Below are 25,727 nucleotides of genomic sequence, written 5' to 3'. Positions count from 1 at the left end.
TGCATTCATCTCTGCTCTCATTCAAGCAGCCTGAGCAGCACGAGCATGCTATCTTGCAGAGGAATCACTTAGTGAAAAGCCAAGGGTGCCAAGACACCAGGTTTGAGTCCTGTCTCTGTCTTCACCTAGCTTTAATTCATGCAGAACAGGCTTCTGCCTCTTCTTTATAAACCACAGCAAATCAGTGGTTGTAAGCAGATTTAGGGATACTCTATAAACAATGTCCAGCTATTTACATCTCTAAAACAAATGAGGAAAACAGAGGTTTAGAATATTAATTTCTCATCAAAAGAAGAGTGTGGTAAAAAGAAGCATAGTAAGGAATGGATAAATCGTTGGGCAGGTCCTCAGCTTGTGTATCACAGCATATCTGTGCTGACTTCTATCCCTGTCAGTCGGGTCATGCTAATTCACATTAATGAAGAATGTATCTCAGGCCTCTCTATTATATGGGGTGAAAGCCATTATTTGGGTTTTTCAGTCATATACAGTAGCTTATCTGAATCCTTGATTAAACTCCTCAGATTTCACTGAGGTACCAGAATCAAATTTCAGAGCCAAAGTTGGTGTCATATTCTTAGTTTTTCTACCACACCTCTTTGGTCTTGATTCTTTAACCAAATTACTGAATACAGGGGATTGACATCAGTCACATATTTTAAGGCAAGTTCCAAGGCCCTTCTATATTATATTACAATCCTGATTATCCAAAATATGCTGACTGTGTAATGCTAGCATTACAAGCAATTATGAGATTTTATTTGGTTGGAGGCAAGGGTGTTGCTCAGGCTGACTCCACGGTGTAAGCTTTGCCACATGTAAGCTCCCACATTCTCCTTCAGACATGCAAGAAAACGTTCTGAAGATAAACAGATTTCTGTATTGTTGTTGTTTATTATTAGGGAAAGGGAGTTAGGAAAATCAACAACAGAATTGTCTGTGCTTTGCTTTGGACTGGGGTTGATTTCTGGAGCAGTGGAATTTTATAAGAACCAGGCACTGGTGTCAGATTCTCAAAGGAAAGGCTTTTCTGCATGTTGTTTGTAACTGCTTCTGTTCTGCTACATCAATAAAACAATTTATACTAAGAATATTTTCTGATGTTCCGTCACTTTTTCCCTATTTACTAGGAAGGTGGCCTGAAAGACTTGACATGTGCACTAACTTCAGAAAGGGAAAACTGGACCATGGAAAAAAGACTCCTTTAATAGCGTGGAGAACTATGTAAGAGATAGAATACATCATCTGTATTTTCGGTAGCAAGGCCACCTGCAAGTGATAATGCTTGTATGAATTTTAATTAGAGAAACAACATTTTTTGCAATATCTCCTTTCCTTTTCCAAGCAATGCAGCTGAATAGTTTAAGTTGCTATGGTTACAGTGGGTTGTTGCAGACTGTGGATCATCGTGATAGTGACATATTTGCACGTAAAGAACAAAGGCTGCATCTTCCCGTTTCAGCCAGATGATTTTAGCCCTAAGTATTTCTATGATTTTAAATCACTTGGTGCAGCTTGACATAACAGTCATACTAGGGGAAGAAAAATGAAAACTTCATGGTAGTTCAACTTTTCAGTTTGAAATAAGTTCCTTTGCAATGAAGCATTATTCCAGTTAGAAGTTTATTTTAAGAAAATAAATAGTACTTTTCAACAACCCATATAGAACAGGAGTTTTTATATATGCTTAAAAAAGAATGCCAAGCTGTTGCCTTGGCTCTTGGGCTGTTAAAGGCACAGTCTGTTTCTCATGAATGAAGAGAAAAGAGCTGGCTGAGATTTGAACTCTCTCCTAGTTTTGATCCATTCTATTTGAAAATGTAGCAATCTTATCTTCCCACTGCATTGTGCAAGTATTTTTCCTTGGCATCACATCCACTGGAGTATTTAGTGTCTTCCATTTGGAGGCAGCCAAGTTCCCTCTTTTGATCCAAAACAGTTGTTAAGTCTCTAAAGTATTTCTTTATATGAAAAAATGAGGGAGATCCTTGAAACATTGTAGTGGAATCCTGTGTGAAACTAGTTTGTAGGAAAAACCCCAAACCAATAGGTGTGTAGGGTACAGAGGGAGAAAGGCTGTGTCTGTGCTTGTGTGCATTGTAGCTTTTGGATGTTTTCATCCAACTAATTTCAAGGGTTAAGAGCAAGATAGTGCACTAAAGTGATTCCAGATGGGCCAATATTAATATCTTTCTTTTCCTGATGAATGAGAAGGTATGACCTAGTTAGAAAACTGCTAAAATTACAGGCGCCGCAGAGGCTTCAGCTGGTGCCCTACCACATAGATATTCATCCTTACCTCTGCAATTATAATGCTGATGAGCTGCTCGAACCTGCTGAAGGAGGCGTTCCAGGGCCTCAGTGTGTCCCCTGTGCCGAGGTTCTCTTCCACTGCAGTCTTTCCAGTCTGTTGAACAAAGGAAATAAACAGAAGTGAAACACAAAGGTGAAGGAGAAGGTTTTAAAACATTTTCTTGCCTCTGATACTTCTTGGCTTTAGAGGATTTTTACATCTGGGCATGAAGGAAAAAATGGCAGTTGTTTTTAAGTGTGCTGTTGTTACTTGTACAATAAGTTTCCTTTGCCTTGTGCCAGTTGGGTAATTAATCATAATGATTATTTACAAAGACCCCACAATCAGCTCCTAGAAGCTCCTCTAGTGACTGACTAGACAATGGCTATTTCTCTTCAGTACATAAATGGCCTCTGCTGCTGCAGGGTCAGAGCTGCTCTCAGCCTGTACTGCACTGACACTCTCGGTACCTCAGTAAGATCACGCTGCTGCTCTTCCGCTTGACACCCCAGGAGGCTAAATGACTCTCCTACAGTTATATAGGAAACTGATTGCAAAGCAGAGAAAGAGCATCTTCCTACATCCAGAGCTAGCTCTGCAGCCAGAGAAACATGCTCTGAGTGAAATCACTTCTGGAAACCTGCTCCCAACAGAGACCTGAACAAACGCTGGCGATTCCTGTCCCGGAGCCCACGCTCTGCTCAGCACTGCACTCGTGAGGCAAGAAGCTGCGGTTTCTGTCCCACATACCTTCAACCTACAAAAGACTTTGTTTTCAGTCATTTCCTGCTTGCTACAAATCTCAATCTTCATTTTAAAAAGCAGACAATCTTATCACAAGTAGGAGGATAAGCTGTGTGTATCAGAGAGGAGCTTGGTAATTCCAGACTTGCCTATTTTCATGCTTTCCTTATAAGAAAAAAGTATTGCACTGGTTTCCTGACTCAAAGTAATGGTGGATGAAGGTATTAAGAGATCTGTCTGCAAGGGAGACATGTTTCCATCTTGCTGGCGGAGAGGCTGTGTATGTATTCACAGCCACCAACAGTTTGCTCACTCAATAAATATACAGATCTAGTTTCTAGTGCAAGTTTGGAGTCAAACATTCCTTCCAATGGGCTCACTATGCCAGGGATATAAATATGTATTTGCTGCCATTTAGTAGAGCAGCTAGAGTAAGCCCCATGAAAGGGTGGAAAGAGAAGACATTTGCTACCCCGATAGCCTGTGGGCAGTTGTAACAGCTGCAGAGAGGCTCTCCTGCATGTTGTATGCTATTGCAGAGGCCAAGGGCTGGCTGCATTTATAGCTCCGTGTGGGGACACCAGTTCTTAGATCCCCTGTGAGCAGCCAACCTCAAAGCGCTGTGGTGTCATCAGACTGGTAGAGAGTTGAACAACCTCATGATTTCTCTATTCCAGTGGTTTCCAAACTTTCTGATACCCCAGATTGCTGACACCCTTAAACATGGCATGGAAATCAGACCAACAACCCTCATTGTCCATCACTCATGTGCTAGTGAATAAGCCTAGAAATGTTACTACCTGCTGTGATTTCACAGACCAGCTACACAACACTGGCCACCACTTTCCAGGCTACTGTGTATGTGGGAGAAATGGAAGGACAGTGGCAAGCATTGACTGTCATGCTACACAGATGCATCTACAAGGATGCTCTGGGATTGGAATGGATCAGGATTAAGCCCTGAGGCTTTAATTTCCCTTGCATATTCTTCTGGCTGCCGTTACAGACAGCTTTGTAGAGTATTAATGTATTCATATTTAATTTTTAGCTTAAGGCCGTGTTTTGTTATGCAACACTGGTGTAATTTCAAGTTGCTGCCTGCTTGCCAAGCACAAGTCTGCTAGTTTTCAAAACCAGTGGTGAAGGCAGTCATGTGGGTAAAGCAGTTCTGCCCCCAGTAGCTACAGTGGTAAACAGCATCTTGTCTTTCAAGCTAAAATTCTGGTGTTATTATTACTTAATGAAAGAATTTACATTTAGGGCCTGAAGGTCTCACTTGCTGTGAAGCTAAAGCTAGTAAGGATACTTAATGAAAATATCATTTTCCTGCCACTTATCTATATGCAGTGAGCTGAGTCTGCCTAATGCTTCTGTGTTCATCAATAAAGAAAACATACCTATATAGCCATGAATAAACATTTCTCTTTTTCCATAAACTCACAAAAAATCCCATATATATCAAATGATGCTCCTGCTTTCCTACCGTGAAATCCAAAAGACTTGTTACCTTGGCTACCTTTCAGAGAAACACCCCCACAGTGATTGTCCCAGGTACTTCAGAGTCCCTGAGACACTAAACATGGGAAATGAGCTTAATTCTCTGTATAGTTTTTGTGTTGATCCACTGAAATCTGCAGGAGAACTTCCCTTACATCCCAAGGCTGTGGAACTGGCATGTATGGTCAGATTTCAGGTGGACAAGAAATAGAGAGGGAAGACAATGCAATATGCTCAAGCAAAAGAGCGTATCATACAAAGCTACAGCCTTAAATGCCACCTGCCTTGCCAGGAGTGCCCAGTGCTTTGGGGATATTTAGCTGAATAACGACCAGCTACTGCAGAAGAGTCTGCTTCTCAGCTGCTGTAAAAGTTTGGGTTGTGGGGCCCAATCCTGTATAGTTATACCTGACCATAGTCAGGGTAATTGCATGTCACTAAGTTATTCAAAAGAGCTCTGAAGTAGTGAGTTATCCATGTAGCCAAGAGTAGAATTTTGTCCCAAGATTGTAGCGCATTTTTGTTCCCAAACAAAATATTTCTTTAGTCTAGTTCTGGTTTGATTCTGAGGTAAACAAAAGCAAAATTGAAGCAAGATGGGCTAATGGTACTGCAGGAGCCTCATTTATCCAACCTTCTCCATTATGAATAGGTACAGCTTGCTTTATTTTCTCACATTAGCATGCAAGGTTATTAAATTGTTATGTTAGGCTAACAAAAACAAGTGCTAATGCAAGAAAATGAAAAGTCCCACTTTACTGCATTATCAATACAAGGGAAGCTGTCATATGCTGAGCCAGTTTGGCGGTGAACAGAAGTCTGGAAAAGCAACTAACAATACAATGTGATTATAATAGATTAAAAATTACAAATGAAAAATCATCGTCCTAATGGAGTCTGAGAAAACCTGTCACAGGTTTGAAAAGGGAGAAAGGCTTTTGGACGTGTCTGGACCATTTTGGTGTTTACAGGCTAGATTCTATCAACATGCGTGTCCACGCTAGTGTGTTTTATGCACAGGATGATATAAGAATGGTCCAGTGAATGGGATCTATAATGCTACAAGGCAGAATACAGAATTATATATGATACTTGTGGTCTGGTTCAGATTCAGCTTTTGATCCATTCATGTACTGAGAAATGAGGTTCCATATAACAGAACTTTATTAAGAGGAATGAAGGTTAAAATATTTGTCATTTTTCTTAAGTATTAGTGACTAGATGGCAGTGTTCTGTCAATGGACTGGAGAAGAACAGCAGATAAGACATGTAAATATACAGAGATGATTATTGTGGTTATTTCTTGGGAGTGGAAGGAGTTGAGTTTACTTCATTTATTTATTTATTTATTTATTTCACTCCTAGATGGCATTTAAATCATCCACTCCAGAATATTTGTCTTTTTCTGTTATTTGAAGAGAGATTTTTGCAAAGCAACATCACTAATCAAACTAGGAGCATAGACAAACTCAACCTACTTGAAGGAGAAGCATATTCAGGAGTAGATTTGCGTGGAGGTCCCCATCCTCTCATGTTGTATGCTGAAACATGGACATAATACCTCTGGCCCTGCAAAAAATAACCATACAAAAATAAATAACAAAAATGAAAATGATTGCCATCAACATATGTGTTCATGGAAAAAGTAGACGAGAAAAAGCTGTTATTTAGCTTTTGGTCATCAGAGTCAGGTCTAGATCTTTCATGAGCCTTTGATCTGCACTAAGATTATCCTGTGATCTAGAAAACAGCATCTTTCACTACAGCCTTTTCTGATCTCCCCAAAGATGACATAAACCAGTTCATGCTGTCTGTCTATTCCTTTGTGACTTTCAGATTATGGATACCAGACATATGATGTTTAATGACTGGAACTTGTTGCTAAAAGGCACTCTACAGTTATTGCCAACAGGCATGGAAGCAAATAATCAGTGCCTTTGTATCACTGGGGCAGCAGGGGACATCGAGACCTGAATAAGTCCTTTGGCACGTACCGTTCTGAGACCCGTGATGGTGCACCTCAAAGACTGAAGATTATCCATGATTATTTCACCAGCCAAAGGAGAAAAGTCTTCTGAAGAGCTCCATTCCACTAGGGAACAAATAGCAGAAGAAAGTAAAATCAGGTACCAGTCCAAGCAAAGAAATCAAAGTACTCAAATCACTCACAGGTCAACTTTTCTCCAAGCAGTTTCTCATTCCATGTGGATACTAAAAGTCATGTTTCACAATAATGTTTAGCAAAACTTCACACAATAATTAAGTTATATCTCTGTGTATGAGAGAGAAAAGCAAAATATTGCTCAAAAGCTTTTCAGGTAAGAATGCTTAAAAATGCACAGAATCACAGAATTGTTAGAGTTGTTAAGGGACCTCTGGAGATCATCTACTCCAACCCCATACACTGCAATACAAATTACATTCAGTCAACAGTTGCTCTCATTTAAACAATTTCCTTTTAAAGAAAGAGAAGTAGCGGAAAAGAGTAGGTAGAGGATTTGGACCTGCTAATGCCATTTGGCAATTTATACATCCAAACCAACAAAAAGGGCTGTTTTGCAATTGGATCTGCCTAGGTAGGAATGGGAAGAGAGTCCTTTTGGCTCCACAGGTCCACAAAGCTTTCATCACCTAACCCCGGCTAATTTGTATAGAAATATTCTCCTTGGGCTGGATCCGACACTCACTGGAGTCTCTTCATTGGTTTCAGTGGGTTCTGGCTCTCTTGTCCAAGCCTGATGCTGCTGCGGTCACTGAAATTACAGAGCTCCACAAAGATCTAGTAAGTTGTATCCACTTTTAAAGGGAATTAAGTGGCATTGGGCTGACACATCCCTCCTAAACCATCCTGCAGCCTAAATTACAACGGGTACCTTCACCAGAGTGCTCCCATCAACTTTTACAGGCAACTCATATTCCTGCTTAAGTGGTTATGAAATGAGTAGTCCTGCTGTCAGTACTCTTCCCAGTGCTTGCAAAAATGAATGTGGACATAAAATAGTATCAAATAGACCACAAAAACCTACTAGGTGATTTTAAAAGAGGAATCTGTACAAGTGGGGAACTGATGGCTGCAGGTACGGAAACGGCCTCTTTTTCTTCAATTATGCTTTATTAATGACAGGTACCATGATTAGAGTTAGAATTAATCCTGGAGACATACCTCAGGGATTTAGTAACTTGTACCTTCACACTCAAAGTCAGGAAAACCTCTCAAAACCACGGTGAAAATAATCTCTTATTCTAATGTAGACATGGGAAAATTCCATCTATTTTCTGGATTTACACCAAGGAAGAGAATTCAACCCAAAGCTTTCCCTTAAAGATTCACAAAATAGTTTATAGATACTTTTTTTTTTTTGCATATTTGTTAGTATTGAAGCCAATAATTTAGACTGGATCAGAGGATAAAGGTATTTTAATTTCAGCATGTGGAATTTTCATCTTCTGGCTGCGTCACACCGGTATTTTCATGTTAAAAGAAAAAGGCTTCACAGAATTTTTTGCTCAGTATATACATTTAACTGCCAACACATTTTTCTAAACCAGCCAAGTATCAATAGCACAACTCATTTTTCCTTTCTCTCCTAATTGCTCCTTTTCTGTGATTGCAGTTTGTGAATGCACAGCATGTTCTGCAACATTTTTCTGTTTGCTGCACTGAAAAGGATATTGGTTTTGTCTATTGTCTTTGAACTTTTGCAGTGCGTAGTTTTCTAGTTTTCCAGGGGTTTTAAATACCTAATTACTGCCACCTTTAGTGGAAGCTATTTCTGTACGTTAGTATGAATATGTAGAGAATGTTATGGTACTGTATGGTAGGTTTTTGTTGACAACTTAATTATAGGAATACTTATAAGTACCTTTGAACTTGATGGCCTGTCAAATTTTCCATTGTAAACCATGATTTCCAGGGTTTATAACTCCACTGTTAAATCATCGAGGACATTGTATACATGCTGCAAACTTAGACATGTTGTCAGTTTTCCAGAAGGATGAATTGGAGAAACCCAATTAGAACTGCTGAACACGTTATCAACAGGCTTGCAGTCACTTCAGGTACTGTTCTTCTTCTCAAAGGTTCATGTAAAGCAAAATCATGTTGCTCAGGACAGACTTTGGCAGCAAATCCTGTCTTCCCTAAAGCCCTCGGCATGACTGAGTGTGCTGCTCAGCATGAGGGTCAGTGCTAAGGTTGCACTTTAGGCAGCACAAAACAAAAGCCAAGGGTGAAATAAGCAGCTTTAAGCTGCTTTTGAGTTTCCCAAATTTTTTGCTGTTCTATGGACTGGAGGCTGCCCAAACATAAACTGGAAGTTCAGAAGGTGTATTTAAATTTGGGTAGTTTACACAAATAAACGTTGCAGACCTATTCTTGATGTGGGTCTCCTTCTCAACCCATCCGCTTGTATTCCGGCATTTGGAAAAGTGCCCGTAATATTTAGAGTTCTTAACACACTGCCTGGAGAGGAATTCACTACCTTAATCTAAACAGGATTGCAATCTTACATGTTTGCCAGCATGTGTACAGCAGGAACATCATGGTACTAGTACAAAGACTAGTAACAGCATGGTAGTTTGTTCTCAGAAATAACCAAGGACCACTGAGTTCAGAGAAAGAAGTTGAGTTACCAAGGGGAGAAAAGGCTGACATTGCCTTTAAAGCTGTCTCAGAAACAGCTGAGGAAGTGGGTTTTACAATAATAAATCGAAGTTTTACCCTTATGTTCTAGGGTAAACTGTTGCCCTGGGTCATATCAGTGAAGCCTCATGTGCAGGGCAAACACCCTCATCCACGTGTGGGGTGACACAGTGATCTCCCAGTCCCTTGAAGGACAACCACTCACTAGGGCGAGCGACCTAGTCCTTTCAGGAGGTACAGCAAGGGCTGTGTACCCCTCTGAGCCCCTTCACCAGTGAGTCCTTGCTGGCTGCCAGGCTGAGGGTCCTTGCACAGCCAAGTGATGCCTTACTCTGTGGTGGCTGAGACCCATCGAATTGGAAACAGGAATAAGGTATTAGCTTGTGGATCAGGTTATGGTTATCACTAAAATTGAGAATCCCCCTTTTAAAGGATGTTTACCAAACAAGATGGTGTCTACCAAGTTACTCAAAGTTCAGTTTTCAAACAGGTATATTTAAACCCCTCACATTTGGAAAACCCTTGCCCCCCGGCTTCAATAAAAATCTCCATAACTGAAAAATAAATATTTTTCAAACAGCTGGCTTGGAATAGTGCCTTCTTTTTCCTCTTATTTCAATGTACTACTGAAAACATATTAACAGGATACACTGAAGCATTGCTATTTTTTGACAGAATGTCAATCTCTGACTCATGAGATCTGTCATAAAACTCCTAACAAATTTTGGAATTTTTTGCTTGCTTTTGATTTTAATAATTTTTTTTCCGCCATGATTTTACTGATACAAGTGAGAAGACAATTACATGGTATAGTTTTAAAGAAATGCAAATCAACTGAAGGAATTTTAAACTTAAGTTCATATCTCCTGTAATACATAGCCAGATTTCAGCTTTCTGCTGTAACGGTTGTCTAAAAATAGTACATAAGATTGTACTATACTCATTGATTGGCTTTTAAAAACTTTTAGAAAGATGTGAATACCAGTGTTCCTGTTTTATAAATGGGAAAATGAAGGCAAGGAGACGTATCTTGTTCAATTAGCAGGTCCCAAAACAACAAGGGACAAGGTCTTATGACTATATTTACATTAGGGCAGTGTTCCTCACACTTTCTGGCTATGTGGGATATACGTAGCTCTTCCTGGTACCAATACAAAGCTACACATCCGTGGTCTTGCTCTTGTGATTAACCTGGATCTAAAAGCTATGTAACTCTGTTCATGAGCAGCCCATCATGAGGATTTTGCTGAACCTTTGCCTAATTTCTGTGAGTACTGGGAGAGACTGCTCTGGGAGTAAACAAAAAATACCAGCCATTTGGGAAACTGAAGTACTTGGGACTTTAAGAAGGAACAAAAGGTGAGGTAACCTCAGCACTGGAAAAGTTGAATATAAAAATACCCAAGCATAGAAAGATGAAGAGGGCCCTTTATAAGAGCCCAGGAACAAGCGCTGGTCTTGTAGATTGTACCAACTGTGCTGTAAAGAACCTGAAAGCTGTTGGGTGAATTAAGGAATGGAGCATGTTCCAGTCCTGTTCTGAACACCCCAAAGGGCTGCTTTGTTGTGAACGCTGAATGTCTTTGCTGTTGCGGCTTTCCATCTGACACTTCACGTTATGTCAGAGCAGGGTTTTTTTGTGTGTTTAATATATTGGTGACTATGTGTTTTAATGAAGGTGCCCTGTATTCCAGAGCGAGCAAATGCACGATGTGTTGCTGCGGTCGCCAAGATAAGTAGTAATTTTTAAATAAACAGCAGTATAAACAGTTACATAAAACTCATGTAAATTGCTGGCACATAATTGTAGACTGGCTTAAGTTATGTAACTTACTTGTGGCCAAGTTTTTGGGGTTTTTTAATACTCAATTCATGCACTTTGAAATAAAAGGAGAAGTTTATTTTCACCTGTTTCTTTTCCACGCGCTATCTCTCTGTTATACCAAGCACACCTTAAACAACTTATCTGAGACTGACAGACAAAGCAAAGGCATAAAACTCCTCCTGACCCTATTGTAGATTCATTCAGGAAGGCACCTTCTCCTGAGTCAAGTTAATAGCTTGAGCAACAGTAGAATTTGTCACTTCTCTTGGCATTTACTTTTGCTTGCACTTAAATTACTCACTGAGTTGCTGAGTTTAATTAGACTGAAGGACACGAGTTCTGTTGCTAAGTTGATGGGGTCTACAGAATAGTTTACTGAGCTGGGGCTCTGAGCTTTATTCTTGTGTTTGCTGCTGACCTGCTGTGTGACATTGAGCAAAGTATTATGCCACTATGGTGCTTAACCCAGACTTAAGCACAAAGATGCTATTTCCTTCCCTTCCTCCCTATGCCCAGGGCTAGGCTGAAGGACACTGTGATCTCTGCTTGCATTTCCAGGGGCCTCCAAACAAATAATTGCATTCTTCAATAACTTCCTTTAAAATGCAAAACTGAAAGAGAACACTGACATACCAGAAACCACTTCACACCATCTTTTTCTGCCTGCTGATTTTAGGAAATAATGATTTATGTTCATAATGTCTTAGCAGCTTGATTTAAGGATATTGAACACTGCCATTCATGTGAAAAAAAAATCAGGGTGAAAGCACCTAAATAAATATGTAGAAGTATAGCACAAGTGAAGAGAATTGAACACTAGTGAAAAGCAGGAATCAGTTTCTTGGTGTAGACAGCATCACCAGCTCAGATGGAGAACATTGACCACATACTGCAAACAGCTGCCTTGAACTGCTCTCTCCAGCCTGAATTAAGTAAGGAACCCAATTTTTGCAGATTTGGGTTCAGGCTCTGTTCATGTCTCCCTCATGTTTGGAAATTCTCAAGTCGTACCAGCTGTAGGGAGTACTGACAGAGATCCCAGCATAGCACTTCCATTAGGAAAAACCAAATGTTTGGCACTGAGGAGTTTTTATTTTTTCCCATGGATTTGGTTTTTTGCATGAAGGGTATAATCCATCCATAAATGCACACTAACAGAACATCTGGAATTGGTTGTATTCTGCTCAAGGAGTGTAGACAGGGATAATATGATATGAGCCACAGCATTTACAAAAGGAACAGGTGAACTTTGCAGTTGTTTGTTTGTTTAAGGACTCTAACTGGGATTTACTGCAATGCCTAAGGGACTTGGTCATATTGCTGTGCAAACACTGAAGTTAAAACAGTGTAGTCGTGGTCTGGGACTAGGATTTCTAGGTACTACTTACATTAAAACCTGAGCTCCTACGTGCTCTAAATACTAACCTTCATTATTTTGGATCTTATCTATTATTTCAGTTATTTCTGTAAACATATTTAAAGCTTTTTGTATTGGGGTGGCAGAAACATCAATAAGGCTGAAGAAGAGTGAAAGAAGAGTGCAGAAGAGTGAAACAACCAGCACTGTGTCCACCTGAAGCAGATAAAGCACTGCTGTGTTTTAGTGTGAGAGCTACATGTGGGTTTAAGGTCCACTCATCAGAACAGCACCAAGAAGAGTACCAAGAGCAGCATTCCTAGGCTATTCCTAGAGAGCACATCTTCATCTGAAACTTCTCTGGGTATAAATCTTCACGATACTCATTTCAGAGAATTGTTTTAATAATCAAATACTTTATTTGAGGTAAAGCTTCTTCCCAAACAGCTGTGGGCTCCTTTACCTTTTGTGCCTGCTAATAATCACCGATGATGTTAAATAACCTTTCTTGCGGCCCTGGTTTTGGACATTCCTTTGACCTAGAATACTCTATTTTATATCTTGATGTTTATGGGAAGCCTTATGACAGCAGGCTGGGTGCCAAAGACACATCTTTGCTTGATCATGGTTTCACTAGTTCATCTTCTAGCAAAACTACATTATATAAATGATTTATAAGATACCATTTTTATTGCATTGTAATAAAATTCTCACCAAGAGAAAATAAAAAAGACTCTTTTTTCCTCAAGTCTTTAATCAGTGTTTTCAAAGTACTAACAATTCTTTATCTGCATGTAATAAGGTCAAGCTAGTCCAGTACAAGAAGGAAATTTTTTCCTTTCTGTTAGTGAAAATGACACTTCTTGCTAACGTTTTATAACAGGTAAGAAAATGTTCCATGTGGGTGCATATTGCCTTCAGTGTGAGGGCATGGTTAAAAAGCTACAATGGATTATAAAAACAGCCAAGATGTGTGTCTCAGCCCTGCAATGACAAACATATCCTACTCTGGCTGTGGAGAGAATAGTGGGAGGAAATACATGTTAGAATTGTGAAAAGGGATTGGAGAATAAATGGGATTCTTATGCAAAGGCTGCATATGATAGAAGGGTGTAACAGGCTTGGCTCTGATTCCGCATATTTCCCCTCCCAGTGAGTACATTTTACTCATGTAATCTGTGTAACCAAAGCTGGTGGGAAGCTTATGAATGTAAGGACTACTCATCTGTGTGAAGCATGGGTTAGGCTCAGCTTCTTCCCAAACCAGAATACATTAATATCTAATTAATAAAGAGCAGTTGGGAAAATGCAAACAGGAAAGTCACCTATCACAATGTACAAGACAAACCAGAACACTGCACAGCACCTAATGAACAAAGTAAATATCTAAATGCTAATTCAAGTAATCTGTTTAATGGGATTCCACTCCTTTTTCTCTGGTCCTCCTCTAATATACATTTAAAGAGGGGCTTAGCTGCATAGATGCCAATTAATCATATTTAAGGCTTTTATTTCTTTATGAACTAATCCCTACAGTAACTTAAAGAGCTTTCACCTTTCCCTAGCACTGCACCCATGTGCTTGAGGCAGAATAGTCTTGATTTGGGGAATTTTTACTTCATTTATTTAATTTAATTTACTTCATTTATTCATTTAATTTATTGCCAATTAACACAAACCACTAATCACTTATTCAGAGTGAAAGAAAACATAACCAAACAAACATTTAAGTGAACACCTTTCCATCATCTTTCCCAGGCTCACCTGTCCTTTCCTACTGTGAGCTTCCCTGGTCTCCACCATGGGGTTGCACTCAGCGATGGGGTTCTCCACTGCATTTAGACATAGCCAGGCTGGTTGTGACCAGCACCCAGCATCTCCTGACCTCCTCCCACACTGGTTGCCCCTGGCTACTCAAACCTGCTGTGTATGCCCAACACAACTCAGGCGCCAGATAAGTGAGTGCTCATGTGTTAACTCACTGGGTGCTCAGACATGAGTTAATAGGCTGTGTGAACTGCTGGGTGTTCATTAGTAAATTAAATGGGTGCTCATGCATGAACTCATTAGGTGCTCATGCATAAATTGATTAGTTGTTCATGCATGAACTAATTGGGCACTCATGCATGAGCACAGAAAACCTTGCAATTTAAGCTCAATACATACCTAAAGGCCTAATTCCAAATTTACATTCATTTATTAGCTCTGTGTGATAAAGCAATGTGCAGGGGAACTTTGCCACAATCCGTTTGCAGACATTCTGGTTTTGCTTAAGTCTCCGGTGAGGGAGCATTCCCAAACCCAGGAATCAGAAGATCCACTCAATCAGGAACCTTCTTCAAGACAGAAGCTGAAGGTCCTGAGTTCCAGTCCTGCCACTGACTACAAGAAATTCACCTCTTCTATGGAATGCCTATGAACTGGAAGCTGTAATGCTTAGCCACATGCAAATAATTTTTTTAAATCCTTATTTTTGGTCAGTCAAAGCAAATATAAGAGGTAAAGCGATGTCTAGAATGCAGCAACATCATGATACAAGCCTTTTTTCTAAGAAACCAAAGGCAGACTAAACCAGAGCCTCTATGTCTGGGTTTTCTTGTAGCTATTCATCTCGAGCTGCTGTTTGAAATCTTATAAAACACAAAGCGGGAGGAAAGAATGACTGAATTGAGTAGCTGGTGTCGGATCGACTACATGAGTGAATTACACCATCACTTAATATGTGATTCATGTTCAAAGGTGGTTTTAAATACATAGCAAACTTAAAAAATAGAAGTTCTTAAGTTTTTTGTTGTCCAACACATACTACAGACATTGAAAGGAGCTAGAAATAGAAAGGTTTGCTTTAACATTTATACATTTCTGTACTTGCTAGGCATAAAAATAGAAGTCAAATTGCACAGTTCTGGTAGCTACCAAAATGTAATGTGCAAATAAAGTGCCCGGGAGACCTAATAAAATGCCATAAATGAACTACTGTAAAAAATATCAGACCACACCTATTCAGCAGGATAAATTCAAATGTCTTACAAAGAAATGTATTCTCTTTTCTTTTTATGGAGTAAGAACTGTTTTGGGGAAAGAAAGAATGAGTTTCAAAATATACAGTGAAACTTTAAATAATAAGTGAAAAGGATTTCAAGGTCAAGTCGAATGCAGAATGCTGCTTAATGCCACAATAGACTGAAACAGGATCCAGCGGTGACATACCGTCTACTTTAGAAAGATTCATAGGTATCAGTATTAAAGCACCACGTTTTCATTTCTACAAGCATTCATTTCCATAACCAGGGTTCTTCTAGAAATCAAAGAAATCACGGAGTTTCTATTTTCTAGTCTGACTCTGCTATGCGAGCAGCTAGTTGCCACCAAAGTGAGAAAGAAACCTGGAGATATCATATGTATGTATTTAGGTCTTTGCGTAAGCTCTACCTAACTAGACTAGCCAAATCTGTCTGGAGTCAAACTCACTGTATGGCACTAGAAAGATCACTGCAGGAAGCTTGCTATGGAACAAATCCAAACTTGATCAAACATGACAAGTCAATTATTGACAGATAAATCAGAGTTACAAAACATATGGTATATGCTGTTTGTGGTGCTCACAGGGACAAGCAGAAGCCCACGCAAAATGGTAAGATTATTTGGTTGTGAAAGGATTATCCCAGAGAGTAAACCACACAGAATCACACCAAATTGGTAGGCGGGTTTTGTAAAATCTTTGAGGTTTTTCACACTGAAATTTTCAATGAAAAGTTTTCATTGATACAGTGAGATGTCAGCTGAGAACCTCATACCCAGATAGTTCTGAGGTACAGAATATCCATCATACAGGCCCAGCCTGGCAGGCTTCCTCAGCCCATGATCTCAGCTGCTGAGAACTTCATGAAAAGGCAGCTCCATTCATCCGTTAGTTGAGACTTCCAGTGATAACACCAAAGTGTCCTCTACTGGGCAAAGGTACTTCCCTATAACCAACCCATGAAATGCAGCTACGTAATAGCAACATACTGTGGCTACTGCATATCTGGCTAGGACTGAACCAGTGATTTAAAGACAATTTAGATTATTCTGATGCAAAAAATTCTGAAATGAACCACAAATTGCCTTGGAAGAAGGGAGGCAGGGAACAATTTTTATGTCAAAAATTTAAGCAAGACATAACTCTTGCTGTCCTGATCTAAGCTGACGTGTTGGGTTTTTTAAGGAACTACACTGACACAGAAAATGAAAAATTCTTCTCCCCATCCAACAGAAATCCTAGAAGGCAGCTGGGCAGTGCTGGCAAACATGAAATACTCTGCTAAAATAAGAAGCTAAGCAGAAAGGTAACAAGGGCTAAAGTGGCCTAAACAGCTTAGCATTAGTATCTGGAAAATAACTTGGCATCCCAGTCCACAGCTACATCCAAACAGAGAGAAGATCAGCTCTGTTTGCTACATCAAACATGGCTCAGACTTCTTTTTCTCTCTTCAAACATAAATAGTTCCAGGCTCTTAAGCAAATTAGCTCAACTTTGGTTACACAAGCTGTTTCGTTTTTCCTCCAAAGGGGAATATAGACGTTTGTTTTAAAAATGTAAATAAAATATAAACAGAGATTTTCCATTGCATAGTGATCCTTTCCAGTAGGTAAGGATCAGTGTTATGTCCATTTTAATTTCTCATCCTGTACTTGGGGATCACAGCGTTATCATCACTACTTCTGATGGGAAATAGATGAAAAACATCGGGCAGTAAGGGGAGGTTTCCCCAAACTTATTCTCCATAATAGCAAAGTAATAGTCAGATTTAAAATGCATAGAAAATAAATGCAACAAAATTACTTATAATTATTAATAATTTTGTTCTGCTTTCTTTATGTGTAGGTGTTGTGTGGGACATGTGAACTCTAGAAAGGCTAATTAGTGAGAGAATAGTTCTTAAAAGCCCTACAAGCTCTTACCACTGTCTCTATTGGGACTGTTCCTAGGGGTCTAGTGGTGTCTATCTGGATTATGTTGCTACTGGGATTTTTTGGCATCAAGGTAGTTACAATAGTGTAGCTGTAGGATAAAAATACATCATGCAGTAACAATAAGACAGTAAGCAGAACATTCATCCTACCTTCAAACTGTGGAAAGTTATGTTGTGTATTAGTGTGGAACGTTTTGATTGTGTTTTCAAAGATGCAAAACTAAAGTAGGTCTTACGTACTTCCTTGGTGGGATGTGAAGTTTGACTTTAGGGCATGATTAGCCAAGGGCAGGGGTTTTTCTTTTCAACATTACAGTGATGCTTCACATCCTTCCTAAAACTGGCTGGGGTGAGGTGTCTCTGGCTTGGAATCCTTCCCTAGCATGGAGCAGATTATTACTATTAGTATTGATTTATGTCATGCCTGTCTGCTTCCAGCCTCAAAACACTTTACTAAGTTACAATATACATAGGAATCATTTCATGTCAGCCACCACCACGCTGTAGCCTTCTCTGGAGGGAAACTGAAGGGAGCCATTAGGATGGTGCCTGCAACATTAAACAACAATCCAGGAGAGGAAGTAAAGAATACTCTGGCTCCTTAAAGCAATGGCTCAACAGAATGCAGTCACTGAACTGCCATCCAGCTGGGACACCAAAGTCAATACCCATTCACCGTGTGTGGTTAAAATTAAATCTCCTAATGAAGTGAGATGGTTTTAGTGGTTAGAGAGTGAGTGCAAAGTATTATTCTCCTGTATTATTATTTGTAAGTTATACAGCTAACAAGGGAAAAGATCACACACAGGAAAACAGCAGACTGTTAGATAATGTTCCAAGCCCAGTTTCTAAACGACATTTGGGCACATAAAACTTTGGAAAAAATATGTTAAAGAAAAAAAAGAAAAGATGACATAGAAAAAAGGAATTGGCAGTTTCACACTGCTTTTAGGGAACTAAACTAAACTGAAGTGATGTCAGTTTTTATCCCCTATATTTCAGGGCCGGAGAAAAGAACATTATTAGCTTCTGTTAATGAGCAGGTATTCCCTAAACACTGCTGCAAATGCTCCTGAATTTTAATTTGCTTAGAAAAAGAAATGGCAAAGTATTGAGGGGAAAAAAACCCTAACAGCTTATTTGCTTCCCTGAATTAGCAAAGTGCTTAGATAGTTTTCTGAATGAGGTTTATATATATCTGACTAGAAAGATCCTCACGTAATGTTATCAAGTTCTCCTTTCAGGGCTAGTAATTGCTAGCTGGTTCTAATCATTCTTGCAAGTGATCATTTGAAAGGTTCATTTTATGACCCCTCAAAGTAGCACAAAGAATCTCACTCCATAATGTAATAAACAATTCTACAAGCAGTGCTTAATTAATTCCCGAAAGTCACCAAAAGGAGCTATTAATGATCTTTCTTTTTATCTAACCATAAATATGCAAGTCTCCTGGGATAAAGGATTTAAAAAGAACATTCTGGCAAAACTAACTGTCAACTTGATAAAGCATAAAATGATCACCAGTGAGGGTAACTCGAACTACAGCAGCAATGCTACCTAGTCTGATTAGAACGTTGGGTCGGATTAAATTTCTCTGCATGTTGTGCTTACCGAAAGAAGACAGAACTGACACGGCGCAAAACAGATTCAAGCCAAGTGAATACATAAAAGAAATATACTACAACCTTTAGAAAACGATTTCAAAAAATCATTTCTATTAGAGAATTTGCTTTGCTGTGAAAATATCAACAGCCATTATAATTAGAGTGTGGGCAATATTTGAAGGTTGTTTAAAATACACGTGTCACAAAGAGCAGGCTGATATTTTGAAGAGAACTTCAATGTTTGAGGAGCCCAAGTATCATTTTCACAAGTAAATGAGGCAGTAGGAAGCCCTTAAATGAAATTTAGTTTCCTGGCAACCCAACCCATTGCTGAAAATTAGATTTAGGCTTCTAAAGGGCTTTGATGTTTTTGAAAATCACACTTCCTGCAGCACTGCACAGCTGACTAGGTGTAACACAGCAATTTGCCCTTCTACTGAGGCTATCAGTGATATTTGGGAGGTTGTTGGGTTTTTTTCCTTACACAGTAAAAAAATTATTTACTGGCCATAGCCAGTAATGACAGGAATCTCTCATCAAACACAGGAGGAGGAAAGAAAGAGAGAATTTGCCTTTTCCAAAATAAACTCATGCAGTCCTTTGGCTGCTTATGCTTGATGCCGGGGAGCCTATGCACTGGCACGTCCCACCGTCAGAAGAGCTCTATGAGCTAGTGGACCCTCGATGGACTGGGGCTTTCTGAATCCCTCCTGATGAAGCAATCCCTGTGACACCCACACATGGAAACATGAAATAGACTGCCCCACAACACAGCCATTACGGTTCTTGCTCTGTGTGTGGAAATCCAAGGTTCAGGTATCTCTCATAGAAGTTTTTAATTATTAATACAAAGAAACACACACAACAGGAAACAGTGAGACACACAGTGGGAAATAACTAAGAGGACTTCCAGACTCCTCACTCCTTGACCCCTCTGGGCTAGGCAAAGAAGGCCTCAGAACTTCAGAACAGAGCTTTCAGTCCCTTGACCTGTGGGAGGACTCAGGCTCCCACTGGAACAGGGAGGCCACAGCACATTGCTGCACTTAACACTGAAGAACTTATTGTTCCAAACATTTTAGAAAACCTGGAAGTTCCTTTAAACAGGAAATTTTAAAATTTCTCATTTTTGTTCTAATCTTCAATACAACTTTTTTTGTTATTTGAATGTTGGAATTTCCTGTGGAACAGAAATTCTCTTCTAAAACCATTTCTATTCAACAGTGCTATTCAGATGGAAGCATTTTCCTATTCATTCCACTTCGCAACTAACTGGTGCCACCCTGAATGTATTGCTCTTCCAAGAATGATGTGGCAGCCCTGGAATAGCTAATTAGTTGGGCTGTATGATGCCTCTGCCAAAAGTTTCAGCTTCCAGAGGCATTCCTTTAAGGAATGGTGGTGTGGGTTTGGCATTTACAAGGATACACATGGTTTTAGGAGCCCACAGGCACCAAAAGTTAGTTTGTGTTTTATAACTGCTCATCTCAACCCAGTCATTGAGCCTATGTCCTAACCACAGTGAGTCAAGCAAACTTCTTCAAAGCACTCATGGAGAAATCTTTTGGTTAATTTATTTTTCTTTTTTTAATAAAGATTTTGTCTTTGGGGAATCTTTTAAGAAAATTCCACTTCTATGGCTATTAACTGGGAAAATAATTCAAACGTTATTAGCATTGTAATATAATCTCTTGTAGATAAAGACCTTTGCATTTAGCCTTCAAATTTTTGTACATTGATAACATAAATGAAAGATGTCTAAATCAGTACCTTTATACTTGGTCACCACAGCTGAGTTGACACTCAGAGGTTCTTGGAAGGTGACAGTGAGTGATGTACTGCTTGTTACCATGAGACAGACATTGGTTGGCGCCTCAGGGGCTCCTGGGAGAGAAGAGAAAACATCAGCTCTTCAGCACAACAAATCCTATTCAAACAATGTTTCTGAGTCTTCAAAGAACCCACTGAAAATCACCCTGCAATTGTGAGCTTTGGGTTGTAGGTGTTTGTGTTCTCTGCCTTTTGAGCATTTTAATTAGTGCCCCTGTTAACAATATCCTGCAGACACCATTTGTTTCTATCATGGTTTTTGGCTCCTTTCAGTTAAAAATATCTTCCTGCATATATGTAACCCAATAAAACAGATTCATGCTAATTATGTCAATGAAAAGCCCCTATAAATCTCTTGGGGTGGGTAGGAGGAGAGAGAAAGGACAAAACCACAAAGAGCTAATTAAACCTTTATGGTTTCACTCACAAACTCAAATTATCAAATCACAGAAAACATTTTTACATTATAGTGATGCAGAAATTGCAAATTCCACAAATGTGTCAGTGTCAAAGTTTCAAAATACAGTTGTCAATTGAGGCCTAATTTTTATTTTTTAAAGGCTCAATTCACAGAATATCAATCAGACTCAATTCAGAAATCAAACACAATGTCAGGAGTAACTACTGCGATTGCTTTAAAAAAATCATGATGTTAAGTTACTAAATACAGGAAAAACAGCAGTAGCATATCTAATAGTAGTGTATCACTACATCTGTCTTGAAGTAATCTTAAAATTCAATGAATTAGAGAAAATTATTTGTAAGTTTATCTATAAGTTGGCTGTAAAAATGTTAATGGCAATGATTGTATTTCATCAAATAGGATACAGCTAAAAGATCTACACGTGAAACAAGTCAGCCCTGTTTACTCCTTCCTATGGCCCCAAATTCACATTTACCTTGGGTACAGTGTCACTTGTGTGACTTAAAGCGGCCCGATCTGTGACTATGCTGATAAAATGTTAGAAGTGGAGGCCAAAATTAAAATTAAGTTTTCACAATTTTCATAAGGAAAATGAAATTCCATTCTTTGATCATTCTGAATCAGAATAAATTAAGAAAAAAAATCCCAACAGAAGAAAGGCTACTATCCCCCTCCCTCTTCCTCCCTATTCACATATCTTTTTCTAATAATCCTATTTTAAACTTTGAGCACATTAAATGAGATCGAGGAGTAAATGTGAAGAAAAATAAGCAAGACCAAATCGTTAGATCCTGATCTCATCTTACCAGTTTTATGCAGCCCACTCCTAAAGGAGCTAGGAGCTTGTTGCTCTCAGATATGTGGCCCTCTATTGTTCTCACATCCATTTCTTCCTCATTTGCGGGAAGGCCATTTAGCCATATGCCTCAGTTCTCTCAACCTAACATTAGCCTGCTTCACATCAGTGCTGTGAGGGTCACTTGATGAGAGCATGTTTGCTCAACAAAGGCAGAGTGTTCCCAGTTGTAGAGTTCATTTCAGGTTTTGCAACTACTTTCTTCTACTTACTAGCATGCTCGTAGCCTGCCTTCATGCGCTTGTACAGCCTGTATCTCCATTCCCATGCTTTTAGTTGCTTCTCTCTCTCTGTGTTGTCTGTACCAAGGTCTTCATTCACCACTTGTGCAGACAATTCAGTAACTCGCTGCTGTGCTTCCTGGACCAATGTACTCAGATGCACCGACCTACTTTCCATGTTAACAACTACCAAGAGAAGAGGAAAGTAAGTAACTGCTTGGTGGACTTCTGTGACAAGATTCTGGCCTTATGCATTCTGGTTATAACACAAGTCAAATATTTGAAGACTCTGCCTTCTAGTAGTTATCTTGTCATCCAATGGATATATATGGTTTAAACTGGTGGAATATTAAAAATCAAGCTAAAATAATAAAGCATTTGGTTTCTATCCAACTCCTATTTTGCCATAATATCATAAGGTTTCAAAGAAAAAAAAAAGGTTTTATTGGTTACAAACACATACAATAAAGCAAAGAGAGATCTCACTGGCAAACTTAAGAATGAGAGTTCTGTGCCTAAGAGCTGCGGCTGGTATAGAATGGATCTTTTCCCAGATTTTCTTTGTGCCACAGTTTTGCCAGTGTAATATCTAATGAGTCCTCTGACAGGCTGGACAGACAGTGAGCAGCTTGACACAGAGGTTTTGTTTTTCTCCAGTGCTCAGAATAATTTTAATTCAACATTTAGCAGTTCAGATTGTCTATATGAACTACTGTGTGCTACATAAAGGTGAAAAGGAAGTCCACATAGGTTACAAACTAAAATGAGTTTGCTTTTAGCCCAAGTCCACGAGACTACCCTAAACCAGCTCCTTGTTATTCATGAAATGTGGTGAATCAAGCCCTATTTTCAGCAATGTTCTTAGCCTGAAATTGTTCAAACTATTTTCAGTTTAGAAAATAAGGCTCCTAAGGGTATTTATCTGAAAAGAAATGCAACCAGTGATCTGATGTGCAGTAAGAAGGAAATAGTGTACGAGAGACGTAATTCTGAAATCACAGAAAATGACTTTTCTCTGGTGTCTGGTATTTTTGCAGAAGAGCTCTGAGAGAGTCTTAATTTAAAAGGCCCCTATTTACTGAAAGCACTGTCCTAGCACAAGCAGCTGCTCTTAGCAATGATGGGAAGTTGCTTTGTGGGGACAGCCAGGCTCTATTTTTCCCTAAGGATTTTAGAGGACAGCATGAGTCTTGCAAAGGATGCGCTCATCACTCACTTGCATGAGCAGTAGCCATTTCTGAAAACCGTACCATAAACAGGACCAAGACTGACAGATTTTTGACATCAAAACACCACAGAAGCAAAGATGTCTGCGCATATGAATGTGTTTTTCCTAAACCAGAATTATAAGGATTATGGATTATCAGATTGGAAAGGACCTTCTCTGGTCCAACCTTCATGTTCCAAACAGGGTCAGGTGTGGGGTCAGACCAAGTTACTGAGGGCATTACCCAGCCTGGTCTTGAAAACTTCCTAGTATTGAAGCTTTACAGTGACTCTAGGCAACCTGCTCCACTTCTTTACTGGCCTTATGGTGAAAAGGTGCTTCTTTTATCCACTCTGAACCTCTCGTTTTAACTTTTGCCCTCTGTCTCTCATAACAATATCACAATTGAAGTTTAGCAGAGTCCAAGAATAACCCCACATACTGATATGAAAAGTGCCACAGGATCTTTAAAACCATAGGAGGAGAGCAAATTACTCAACACCTCTGACATCCAAAAGGTTGTTTTTGAAGAATGTTTGTCTCCAAGACTTTGCTTTCAGAAGCTGGCTTGAAGCCACCCTTGAGGTTTGATCATTATTCATATGGACATTAGAGACATATGGCTAGGCTTACTGGAATCTGCTGGTATCCTCACAACTGCCTGTTTACTGGGAGGCCAAAGGTGATACAGTTTCTTGGATCCATGCCTACAATAAGCATGCAACACATCTGATAGCACAACAGGACTGAGGAAGGAGATTTTATGTGCCAGAACCTCAGGTAATTGAGAATTGGCATCAATTCAAGTTCTCACTAAGGATCTGGCTCTATCTGTTTAATCAAGATTCTGATCCACAGTTGTCAGGTGTTGGAAATGTGTTCAATTGGACACTGGGAATTTTAGTCTTATTTTTATTTGGGTTCACATGAACAAACCAAGCCAAACCATGAGTATGATGAATAAGAGTAACTGAAAAAGTAACACAGTGGACTCTGCCTCCTCCCAAAATAAATTAATATTTTAAATGCTGCACTGTCTGATCTTTGTTTGTGTTTAAGAGATGTTGGGTTCCTGTTAAGATTTATACAGTCTGAGCTCTATGTGGAAATGAAGACCATGGTTTTACTTTCTATTGCCTTCTCTGCTGTTGTTCCTATTCCAGGCAGAAGTCCAGGTGGTGCAGATGGAAGTTATCTGTCCTCCAGATCCTCTTTTCTACCACATTAGATTAAGAGCTATAATGAGATTTCTGCTGGATCACTACAGCTAATACAGTGGAAGAGCAAGAGTTTTCTCTATAGGAGGCTTTCTGTGTGCACTTGGAATGGAGAATTCTCCTACCCTGCAGCCTCCCAGATCTGTGCATCTGTCCTGTACACTTCCAATCAGGTTAAGTGATGCTTGTGTCCTGTCCCAAAATTGGCCTGAGTCAGAATTTTACTTTGAAATTCCACTCAGCCTGGGGAAGCCTGGCTCCACTGCCCACCACAGAGAAACGAAAACGCTCCTACCGGGTGCTGCCTTGACATCATACAAACCGAATGGATTTCATTCTAACAGGGTTGCTTAAGTACAGAAAACAAAGCAGAAAGACAAATAGTGAGCGAGTGCTACCAGTTCCATGAGAATGAAGCCACATACAAAAATGCTGTGAACTTTGTGAGTGCTGAAAATATCTTTTTGCATTTTGCTCTCAAGTAGCAACTCCAAACCCTTAAGGTAAAAAGAAACCAAGAAAGCAAACAATCATTTGCTGTTTAGTGAGAATGCTTCATCCATTATTTCAATCAGAAAAACTAAAAATCAAGATAAGTGAAGTGGAAATTTGGTGGGTGTATTTTGAAATGGAAATGAGGTGGTTATATATTCATATTCTCTGTGTTCATAGGCATGTTTGCATTAATTGCAGGAAATGAATACTAATTTATGATTGCCCCTGCTCGCCATCAGACTGCATTTATTTACAGATGAGGTCAATGAAAAATTAGTTTAGTCTTTTTTACTGCTGTTTAGAACACTCAAGACTGTGTTTTCCTCTAGATTTGTCATGGTTAATGAATGTTGCTTCAGCAGTCAATCATGTACTCTAAATGCTGTCACACTTTTTTTTAAAGCCTCAGTCATGAACCATGACAGAAAAATAAACAAATAAATATAAAACTAAAAAACTCTTTTCACTGAGCAGCTACACTATGCAAAAATCTCCAGGGAAGGTTAAAGGAGGCCAGAATAAATGATAATATAAGTGCTGTGGACATAGAAAAGCAATAA

At 39.3% G+C, this 25,727-nt stretch overlaps 1 protein-coding gene across 2 annotated transcripts in view; it reads right to left on the bottom strand.

Annotated features, from left to right (window-relative positions):
* ANKFN1 (ankyrin repeat and fibronectin type III domain containing 1) overlaps positions 1–25,727 on the bottom strand; it is a 110,867-nt gene that overhangs the window by 32,604 nt on the left and 52,536 nt on the right. For both annotated transcript variants that reach the window (XM_030506532.1, XM_030506533.1), the window contains exons 5-9: positions 22,240–22,434; positions 20,688–20,801; positions 6,529–6,626; positions 6,013–6,103; positions 2,300–2,407 (exon numbers count right to left, since the gene is read on the bottom strand). In XM_030506532.1, coding sequence (XP_030362392.1) covers positions 2,300–2,407; positions 6,013–6,103; positions 6,529–6,626; positions 20,688–20,801; positions 22,240–22,434 — 606 coding nt within the window. The remainder of the gene's footprint in view (positions 1–2,299; positions 2,408–6,012; positions 6,104–6,528; positions 6,627–20,687; positions 20,802–22,239; positions 22,435–25,727) is intronic.

Source organism: Strigops habroptila, chromosome 14 (genome assembly GCF_004027225.2).
Source record: "Strigops habroptila isolate Jane chromosome 14, bStrHab1.2.pri, whole genome shotgun sequence".
Classification (NCBI taxonomy): domain Eukaryota; kingdom Metazoa; phylum Chordata; class Aves; order Psittaciformes; family Psittacidae; genus Strigops; species Strigops habroptila.
Note: the sequence above shows the minus strand (reverse complement) of the source record. Positions and strands in the feature narration are given on the sequence as shown.